At 51.1% G+C, this 10,845-nt stretch overlaps 1 protein-coding gene across 1 annotated transcript; it reads left to right on the forward strand.

The window, feature by feature from the left end:
- Nucleotides 1–4,294: 4,294 nt before the first annotated feature.
- MSX2 (msh homeobox 2) lies at nucleotides 4,295–10,371 on the forward strand. The gene is made up of 2 exons (XM_004472306.4): nucleotides 4,295–4,730; nucleotides 8,658–10,371. The coding sequence occupies exons 1-2, from the start codon at nucleotides 4,364–4,366 to the stop codon at nucleotides 9,080–9,082; spliced, it is 792 nt and encodes a 263-aa protein (XP_004472363.2). The 5' UTR covers nucleotides 4,295–4,363; the 3' UTR covers nucleotides 9,083–10,371.
- The last annotated feature ends 474 nt before the right edge of the window (nucleotides 10,372–10,845 follow it).

Consider the following 10,845-nt stretch of genomic DNA (forward strand, 5'->3'; position numbering starts at 1 on the left):
TCCCCTTGGCCACAACCCTTGCACCTGCTGTGGCCAGGAACCACAGAAAACCTCCGCGAACCGGTCCATCCCTTTCCAGACAGCGGGCCCCGGAGGAGACTCACTGTCTGGCGCCACTTCCCAAGCCCACCCCCACCCCCTCCTTGTTGCAGGCACGTCGCGACCGGCAGCCCCGCCTCTTCTCTCCCTGCGCCTCGGACTTTCTCATCTGTGAAATGGGGAACCAAGGAAAGCTCAGGCCTCAGGAGGCCTTTTGTAACTTGGATAGCGCTTTGGCAATGGCCGGCTCTGCTCTGGCACCGACTGGGGCCCGAGTCTTGACCTTGGTGAGCGGGGGCAATGAGAAAGCCCACTCGAGTGTCCACACAAGGGATCTGTCCCCCCTAGAATGTCCGTCCGGTGGTGACCCTGAATGCCCGTCCTCCTCTCTCCCGCCTGTGTGACGCGGCAAGTCATCTCTCTAAATGTCTGGACACATGCCCGCCCCATGGAAACCCGATTTTCTCCGTTCCTACGCTACCCCGCACAGGTCAGAAATATGAGTTCAGAGAGGAGCAGCCTTTCGCCTGAGGTCACACAGCGAGCCGCTGGGGGGGCGAGGAACGGTGTTGTGAGATTCCGGGCGGACGTTGGCGCCCGCTAGTCTGCCCGCTTCTGATACCCGGGTTCGAGAGAAAAGGCCGCTAACGAGCGGCCCATTAGCAGGAATTGTCACTCCTCTGGGAGCAAGGTTGTCCCATTAGGGAGAATTGTCATTCCTCCGGGAGCGAGGTTGTCCCGGCTCCGCGCAGGCTGAGTGCCGGGGCCGAGAGCAATTAACGCGGCTCCGGCGCGGGCAGCCGCCTCTGCCCCGGGCAGCGGGGGCGGGGCGCCCGGCGCGGCTGGAGTCGGTCACCCGGCGCAGCCCCTTCCCCCGGAGCCCGCCTTTCATCTCCCCGCGCCTGGCGCCTGCCCGCAGCCCTGGCCCGTCTACAGCCCCCTCCCCCGGCCCGCCCCCGCCCCCTCCGAGCCGCCGCGAGCCTGCTCGCCTTCCCGGGGGTTGCAAACGCTGCGGTCGGCGCGCAGCGCTCCACGGTTGGCAGGGAGCGTTTTCGCCCGCGGACTCGGCAGCGCTCGCGCGGGGCTGCCCCACAAAGGGTCCAGGCCCCCCACGCGAACTGCCGGGAGGAATGCGGGAAGGTGGAGGGCCGAGGGTCTGTGGGCCCTAGGCCTGTCCCGCCCCAGGGTGGAGCGGAGGGACCCCTCGTCACCCACTTGCTACCCGCGGGACCTCGGGCAGTGTCCTCAGCGCTTCCTAGCCTTAGGCCTCTCATCGGTAAAATGGGGAGAAATTAATCTCCGCCGGGAGCGGTGTGTTGGAAGAAATGAGATCCTGGAAGACAGGTCCAGCTTCTAAAATTGATGATTAGTGGTGGCTGAGTTCTGTTTGGAACCCCAGTTTCCCGCCTGCAAAGACTCCACGTAAACGTCATCCGGACTAACACTGGGTGCCTCCTAAGTGCCAAGGCCAATCTTCCGCTAAGGGAAGCCACCCAACAACCAGGAGCCTTTTTAGGTCGAGGCACGTTTCTAGCCCCGGAGGTTTTAGAGAAGCCTCCGTGAGTTCTCCGAAGGCGGGTGATGCCCCGCCTTCTGTGGACACCTGGCAGCGTGAAAGCAGTCGAAGGATTGTGAGAGTGTTGGGTATCCAGTGTCCTGAACCCCTGCACCGTCAAGTGACTTTATGTAGCCTGTTGAATTTAATTACCACCAAAGCCAGGTAGGGATTACTATCTCCCGTTTTAGAGATAAAAAGCAGGCGGAGGGAGGTGAAGTAATGTGCCCAAGGTCACGCTGCCAGGAAGATTTGAAAAAAACGTTCTGAAAACGCAGCCAAGGCAGGAGCAAATGCGCAGATGGGGCTTTCCATAAAGGGCTCGAGTTAGGCTGGATTTCCACCTTTTTCCAGCAGAGTGAGACCCTTTCCTGAAATGTCTTCACCCCAGCAGGGAACTGGGGAGACAGCAGGCAGAGGGCATAGCGAGCAAGCCGCCTACCGCCCTGGGAATCCCTCATGCCAGTGGCCAGAGCTTGGCACCCTGGCTTTGAACACCAGCTTTTAAATTAGTTAATTAATTAATCTCCATAATGTCCCGGTTTCTGTCTTCATGTTTTTCTTTCCTCTGCGTGCACATCAGGAACTGAGACACGTCAGGGGGAACCTGGCTTCTCCTCTCATTAAAATAAAGGAGCCCCAGTTGTATTAATTTATTTTAATTTCCCAGGAATGAGCCTGTGTGCCTCTAAGCTGATAAATATTAACAATGAGTTTTCAGGAACAATTTTAAAACAGTGGCTGTGTTCAGCCTAACTGAAAACTGAACCCTTTTGTACACTTTGGCAGCTGGAGGGCTAAACGAATTTCAGGTTTGCTTCCAAAATATATAGCCCGCACCTTGCCATGTACATTAAGAAGCCAGAGAACTTCATCTGGATTTACCTGTACTGTATTTGAGATGCATATCAAGCCAACTATCATCAGGTATGACTCAAGGGGAAAAATGCATACATTTCCAGATAGCTTTCATAGCTTTTTTTTTTTTTTCCCTTAACTTTCTCCCGGCTTCCAGTTTTTTGGTTTTTTTTTTTAAATGCTTATTACTGTGGTGGGAGAGGGACCCAGAGGGTTTAGGACTTTAAAAAAAAAACTTTTTCCGGGATCACTTCTAATAAAACTGAATTAATTGGCCAGCGAAGACTGTTTTCATCCTCTAATCTTCAGATAATGTCTTTTCCATTTCTTCTGGGCCAGCGGGGTTTCCCTCCAGGCAGTTTGGGGGTGAAGGAAACGCCGTGCATCAGATACAGGCTCTGGGAAGTGGAGTTTGAGGGTCTGGGGGTCAAGTTTCTAAGACTCTTGAAACAGCGAAGACTGGGAGGTGTCCTCCCAACCCCGATCATTTAAATAATTAAAAACCAAAACATTGTCCCTTCCTTCCAGTGCTCTAGGAGCTGTTTAGCAAGCGTGTACTGAAGGCAAGACCCTAAGTTGGGCGACTCCCTATTTTACCTCATCACTGGAGGGATATTCCTTCAGATATAGAAAAAGCAGCTGCACCTAGAGTCATTTGAAGAGTTCAGTCCTGGCCCCGCGGCCTGCAGAGCAGCGGAGACATCCGAGGTATCTCAGCCCTAGAAGCTGGCTGCATCCCTTGCCCAGGACTGAAACAATCCTCACGGAGGTGCTGGGACGTAATTACCAAGGAAATAATTGGGGGTGGGTGAGAATATCTGTGCTTTTTTTTTTTTTTAAACTAGGTGCCATGGACAAAATGTGCTCCCTAGAAAGGCACGAGGAGGCCTGGGATGTGCAAACTTGGAACATGTTATTTCTGAGACTTGCAAGGGGAAGGGAGGCACTAGATATTATGGGCACCTTAATCTCCCTCCCCATCACCCTCAGAGGCAAACACTGGCACCCAAACACACACTGCAAACACGCGCTCAAACAAACGCATGAACACACACTTGCGTACAGTCTTGGGAAAAAAGGTGGGATGCGGATCTCGCTAAGGGAGAAGATTCAAGGGAAAGAAATCAGGCGGATTCCAAGGTTTTAAGAGTGCGCTGGTTGTTTTCGAATGGGAGAGATGGGGTTTACATTTTCCAGTCCAAGCTATTTTGGAGTTTGGAGAGAGCAGCCTCTGACATTCTCTTCTTCTTCAGCTATAATAATCCCTGACACTGTCGAGCTCTCGCCAAGTGCTAGATCTTCTAAGCGCTATGCATATATTAATTTCCTTAGCAGGGATCCTGGCCTCAGGTTTTCAGTGCTGACTCGTAACGTTGCAAGGTTAGTCCACCTTTGGCGCATAGTAGGCGCTTCATAAAACGTTTCTGCGGAGCACGTTAACTTCAGCTGCCAACTTTAAACGTGTTCCGGCAGTGAGAAGGAGAGGCGCGAGGTGCCTTTTAAAAAGGGGTCAAAAGAGAAGAAATGGGACTCAGCGAACTTCCTCTTTCAAATAATCGGCCTTAATTACGCCTTGGACTTTTCAGAGTTGGTGTGATTATAACCCTTGAGGGATCGCCTAATAACAACTCTGACTGCTCCTGTAATTAACTCCTAATTTATTTCAAACAGAGAGGGGGGGGAAAAAGGCCCCGCCTCTTCCCGAGGAGCCAATCGGAAGGGAGCGTGTGTGACGTCAGCACCAGGGCCAGCGCGGATTGGCTGAGCCGCGTCTCCCACTTCCCCCTTGGAGGAAAGACTCGGCTCCCGGCGCGCCCCGCCCGTCTCCCCCCCCCTCAAAAAAAAGTTGGAGTCGCGGCTGCCGGGCTGCGAGCGGAGTCTCGAGCCGGGAGCTACGAGGGCAGGGGAGTCATGGCTTCTCCGTCCAGAGGCAATGACCTGTTTTCGTCCGATGAGGAGGGCCCGGCGATGGTGGCGGGGCCGGGCCCGGGGCCGGGGGGCGCGGAGGAGCGCCGCGTCAAGGTCTCCAGCCTGCCCTTCAGCGTGGAGGCGCTCATGTCGGACAAGAAGCCGCCCAAGGAGGCGTCCCCGCGGCCGCCCGAGGGCGGCCCCGCCGGGGCCAACGCGCGGCCGCTGCTGCTGCCGGGGCACGGCGCCCGGGAAGCGCACAGCCCCGGGCCGCTGGTCAAGCCCTTCGAGACCGCCTCGGTCAAGTCGGAGAACTCCGAGGACGGAGCCGCGTGGCTGCAGGAACCCGGCAGATACTCGCCGCCGCCAAGTGAGTGCGCGCCGGGGCGGTTGCGCGGGGCTCTGGAGGCGGCTGGGAGCGGGTATTCCAGCCTGCGGGGGCCCAGGCCCTCCTGCGCCCTCAAGCCTAGCAGTCCTTGGGCCACTTGGCTATCCCGGGGGTTCCGCGCGCTCACCGCCCCGCAGACAACCTCGAGCTGTATCAGCCGCACAAATGCGTATCCGGGATCCTCCCGCTGGACAAAGTGATCCACCCCAGAGCGGACGCGCGGGCCTCCTTAGAAGGGCGAGCAGCCCCTGCTGCGTTTGCTGGGTCGCTCGGGGGTGAGTTGCTCCGGCCCCGCAGTCCTGAGCGCTCCGGCCCCTCGGCTGGTTTTCGTTTCAGTGTCCACCCTGGTCTCTAACTGGGGAACGAGAGCATCCACGTTTAATAGGTGCCGAGCACCGGGCGGATGCCTCCTGGCCTTTCAAAATTTCACCCTGCCAGGTGCGTCCGGGTTTTAAAGATGGGAGAACTGAAGTTTACCCCCCCCCCCCCACACACACACACACACTAGGGCGAAATCATCTTCCGTGCGACCCGCGGGTGTCGAAGCCGGATCCCATGAAGGGATGGTGGCAGGGACCGAGGCCGCGAGGAAAGCGTCTCCCCGTGGTCCCCGCAGCCTGGCACCTCGCTTCGAGGCTCTGAACTTCGCCGGGAGCGGGCTGGGATCAGAAGCGCGCCGGCCCCACTGGGCTCCTGATAATAGTTAAAAGCGCTTGTGCGTTTTGGTGATTAGTTCTCCAAATCCTCGCTAAAAACCCCACCCAAAGTGGGGGAAGAGTCACGGGGCCTGTGGCTATGCCCCCCCCCCCATTTCGGACGTGGACTCCGAGGCTTAGAGAGGGCTGCCCTTGCTGGATGGTGGTCACTAACAACCACGGAATGCGATCTGGGGACCTGGAGTCCAAGCCCTCTCGGCTCTGCGGTGACCTGGCGGCTTTTGCTCCGTCTGAGCAGAGACGGGTCACCTGCACGCCAAGTCCTGCCCAGTGGAACAGGAGGGATGCGATTCAGAACAAGAAGGGCTCATTTCCCCCGTTTTAGGACCTATTTGTTTTGGCCCTGGACCCTTTAGCAATTAGAAGTCCTTCCCCAAAGGTCCTTTGACTCCCATCTCCTGGCCCTTCTGACTTCTCCACTCCCTCACCCCACCCGCCTGCAGCACTGCACTGTACCGTGGGAAAGGTGAGGGGGTCCAGAGAGGGTTATTCTCCATCCCCCCCAGAACCTCACCTTTCTCCATTCCCATTATTCAACCCTCCAGACTTGCCTCACACAGTATTTTGTGAATAAAACTAGGCCATATACTCAGGGGCTGTTGCCTGGGGCCATCTCCAACCAGTCCACCCTGTTAGAAAATGAAAGACTCAAAAGACGAGGAGATTAAGGAATCCAGGAATTTAAACTCGTTTGCTCTGTGCTTTATAGCTCTTTCTGTAGTATTTTCTTAACTGATCTCTGTGGAACAGTGGCCGGACTCTTGTTAACAGATAGGACATTACAGCAGAGTTCAGAGGCTGGATCCCCCCCACGAGCTAGGGAACATTTAATGATCACCTACTAGATAGAGGATGTAGCACTCTGAACTGTCCCGAGGGAGTTGGTATTATTTACCCATTTTATTGACAAGTGAAACCAAGGCTCAGAAATGTTACGGGACTTAATTTGTTTAACAAATATCAAGTCCTGGAAGATTCATAGGCTTAGGGCAGTGCCAGGGGCACATCAAGGATTAAGGCCCTAAATGGAGCGGGTGTCCGGAGGTCATGAGTCTCAGCTTTGTTAGGCTTCAGGGGTCTGCAGCACAGTTCCCCCACTCATTCGGTAAACATCCCTGCCCTCGCTGTACTTCAGCTTCCTGGCTCCGGTAAGCCAGCCATGGGCCTTGGGTCTGACCTTCCTGTGAGAAGAGCCTGAGATCCTGAGAAAGGATTTAATTTAGAAACAACGTGGGTCGTTGGTGCTTGAGGTCTGGAGGAGACAGCAGGGCCCTGTGGTTGGGGGTGGTGGGCCCAGGGGCGCGCCAAGCTACAGAGCCTTGGGCGGAGGGAGGGAGCCACCGGGGCCTGGTTTTATTTGGAGGAAGTAGGATAAATGCTGTTTTGCGTTATATAATCGCCTCCTTCCTCTGGCTGATTTTAAATGGGGGTGGAGAAGGGGGGGGGTGCCTGGAGGAAGCATCATGGCTTTATGGCTGTGATAGACATGTGTGATCCAGGTCGCCTGGATTTCATAATTAAAATGCAAGCCCGAGGAGCCACTGGAATTACCCTGCCCCAGCCATCTTCAAGGCTAGATGCTAGGAGCTGGGTCTCTGAGACTAGACACCCGGGTCCTTCCAAGAGCCAGGCCACGTTTGTGACGGGGGAGAATCCTGCAGCCTCAGACCATGCTGTTAGTTTATTTGTAAATTAAAAAGTCAGGCACCCTGACTCTCTGGCTCATTTAGGGAGTAATACATGCAAGCGTCTAGATTTCTGTGGTATTTGTTATCCCTCTCTTCCCCAGATTTCTTTTTCCATCCATTGCAGAACCCACCCGCTGCTTTCTTTTTCAGTCACTGGATGAAGGTCTTCTAATGTGACACTAGGACAAGTCCATCTCTTAATGGAAATGGAGGCTGGGTTGAACTGGTGCTGTGTCACCCTCAAGTATGAAGTGTAAACTTACTTGGGCCACCAAAGTAACTAAACAAGAAATGTGACATTCTCCCCATGCATACATTGGAGTTACTACGGTGGCTACATTTGGAAAATTAGCATAGCTCATAAAAGCCAAATGCGGAAAATTAATTGTTTAGCACCCTAGCCCCACAGCTCCCTCACCACCACCCCGACCTCCTTCAAGAAAACAAGCCCAAATTTAGTTGATGCTATAGAATCATACGGGATGCCATAATTGAATCCATTTTAAGCACGGAGTCTGTATGCTGTTGACATACCTTTATTTTGCTTGTTATTCCCCCCCCCTTTGAATTCTGGCGACAAGCTAATCATTTACACATTTGCCCTAGACCATAGACTTGGTAAAGGAGATGACTAAGATGTCATCACATGCTCTCAATTCAGAGGCAGCATGATTTCCTCTGACATTTACATTTATGGGCGAGCTAATTTTTCCCTCCTTAGTAAAGTTTATATTACAGAAGCACTCGGCCAAGAAACAGCCCACATACAGATCTGTAAAATGATGTTCAGGTTTTTATAATCTGCAGGCTGGATGGAATGACAGCTGTGTGGTTGTTTATTGCGTGGGGCAGCCCCCAAATCCAAAGATGCTATTAATTTCCCACAGCCCTTATCTGCACGATTATCCTTCATAAATATGCTGAAACAGTCCATTTTTTTTCTGCGTTTAGAGGGGGGAACCAAGGGAAATGGCTAAACCAGTTTTTAAGGCCTTTTCCTTTTTCCTTCTCACATATGATTATCTTGGCAACCCAGGGAATTGAGGATTACTGTCACACACACCCCGCTCCCATTTTAAAGACCAGTGAAATTAAGCTCAGAAGAGAGGGGTGGGGTTTTATTACCCAGAGAACGCTCAACTCTTGATTTATGAGGGGTGTTCTGTTCCTATATGTTCCATTTCCATTATCTCTAATGCTGTTTGTTGTCCATAGAGGAAGTTCCATTACGCCATTAAGTTTCTGAATTTTCTGTAAAAAAAGATTTCTTTTTAGCAAGCAACTTGCTTGTTTAAATATGGCCCTCCACTCCTCTCTCCACCCCAGACAGGCAGGTTTTGACAGAGGTACGTTGTCGAAAAGATGAAACCCCAAATCCACATATATACATATATATTTATCTTTTGAAGCTAAATGTCTTCACTTAGGGGAAGAGGCCTACCAGGCCAGAGCTGAAGAGAAGAGTCCCTTTCCTTTGCTAACCCGCTCCCCTCTCTGTTCTCCAGGACACCTGAGCCCCACCACCTGCACCCTGCGGAAACACAAAACCAATCGGAAGCCGCGCACCCCCTTCACCACGTCCCAGCTCTTGGCTTTGGAGCGCAAGTTCCGCCAGAAGCAGTACCTGTCCATTGCAGAGCGTGCGGAGTTCTCCAGCTCTCTGAACCTCACAGAGACCCAGGTCAAAATCTGGTTCCAGAACCGAAGGGCCAAGGCGAAAAGACTGCAGGAGGCAGAACTGGAAAAGCTGAAAATGGCTGCAAAACCTATGCTGCCCTCCGGCTTCAGCCTTCCCTTCCCCATCAACTCGCCCCTGCAAGCAGCTTCCTTATACGGAGCGTCCTACCCTTTCCACAGACCTGTGCTCCCCATTCCGCCCGTCGGACTCTATGCGACACCAGTCGGATATGGCATGTACCACTTGTCCTAAGGAAGACTAGCTCAATAGACTCCACGATGGATGCTTTGATAAAGGGTTCCCTCTCCCCTCTCCAAGAAGGCTGTACCAGCCCAATACTCCTCCCGCAAATCTCGCTTGCACCATCCTAAGCAGCTAGGCTGACAGGGACACACGACATAACTTTGGAATTTGTTTTTTAGGCTGGAGGCGCACACCAAGCTGTGTTTCCTTGGTGTCATTTTCCACATGCTCCCTGTTCCTTTCAGAAAGATTGGCTCTGACAGTTTTTATATATAAATATATATATAATAAAATATGATGCATTTTTATACAGCAGACATAAAGATTCAAATTATTTTGAAAGGCAAAATTTATATATACACATATATGTACTTTCTCTGTATATTGCCTTCTTAAAAGACACTGTTTAAGTATTTTTCTTGCTTTTTTTTAAGGGGGAGACAAATTGTTTGCTAAAATGAGTCTACAAATTTGATGATTTTGATGGTTGGATTGACTTGCTTACAGGAAACAAATAGTAGAATTAGACACAATGCATAGAAAGTAGATATGGATAGAGTCCTCAAAGGGAAACGGACACATCATGTTTTTGCATTTTTGTATGTATAAAAAAAGTCATTTGACTTGGTCATATTTGGCCCTGTTTTCCCCTCTTACTCCACATTGCAAAAGTTTTTTTTTTTTTTGTAAAATCAGTAAAAGGGGGATGGGAAGACTCCTGAATGCCTGGGGATAAGGTGGAGAATGGGAGTACTTCGTAATTCCTCTCAAGGCTGTTGCTTAACCCCTTTTCAGATAATTGGAGAGTGAAAAATTTAAAAGCTTGTTGGGAGGAATAGATGGTTTCTGTGAAATACTAGGTACGGCAATCCTCACACATTGCAAAGTTGATTTTTTTGGGAGGGGCAGAGGTATAATTTTATGCTTCAAAATGAATATCTTGTAATCGTTGCCTTCATGCTAAATACTTTCGAACACTTAATAGATCCAGAAAGAAAAAATGATGCTTTGTGTGTGTACCTATTGTATGTGCTAAACTTATTAGAGAAATTGATACACTTTTTAACCATGTTGGGGGCGGAGGGCAAAGCCTTGTTTTGACATGCTAAAAATGGTGTTGTCAAACAGCCCATTTAGCTCCCTGGTATTTTCGCCTTGCTGTCCATTCCCCCTGCCCTCCCCACCCTCAGTACACTTAACCTCCCTTCCAAAGGGTGCCTTGTACAATTTTATATATTTTATGGAAGAGTTATTTCTTATCTCCTATTCTGAATTAAATTAAACATTTGTTTTATTGCAGTAAAGTTTGTCCAAACTCAGTCATTTTAAGAGGCACTCTCTGAACTCAGCTGGGCTTAGCTCAAAAATGCCACCCAGATGGACAGGCTGGTATTTTTTAAAAAATTATTTTAATGGAAAAATCAATAAAAAGTTGTGGCCAGGTTCAGCCATGGAAGGAGGGTGTCAACAAAAAATACTGAAATACTTTGAAGTGATTCTCGTGGAAAAGGTGGAATTGTTGTTCAGGGGTTCTCAAACTGCTCGGAAAGATGTGCTTAGAGGTGGCAAGGCAGAGGGATAGCCAGAATATTGAGTAGTTTGGAGATAGTCAAGGGAAACTCTTGAACTTGAACCTAACAATAAATAACAATAACAATAACAAAAATAATAACAAAACCTAAACAATAAACAACAACCACAAACTTAAAGCTGAGGACAGGGGACTTATGGCTTTTTGCAAATGGAGATGGTAGATGCTTCCCTGGCTTGGG

The sequence above is a fragment of the Dasypus novemcinctus genome, chromosome 2 (genome assembly GCF_030445035.2).
Source record: "Dasypus novemcinctus isolate mDasNov1 chromosome 2, mDasNov1.1.hap2, whole genome shotgun sequence".
Taxonomy (NCBI): domain Eukaryota; kingdom Metazoa; phylum Chordata; class Mammalia; order Cingulata; family Dasypodidae; genus Dasypus; species Dasypus novemcinctus.

What these genes read in the sequence shown, in the direction of transcription:
- MSX2 (XM_004472306.4), top strand. Translation starts at nt 4,364, where the DNA reads ATGGCTTCTCCGTCCAGAGGCAATGACCTGTTTTCGTCCGATGAGGAG. An exon ending in CAGATACTCGCCGCCGCCAA is followed by an intron (nt 4,731 to 8,657) that starts GTGAGTGCGCGC and finishes TCTGTTCTCCAG; the next exon opens with GACACCTGAGCCCCACCACC.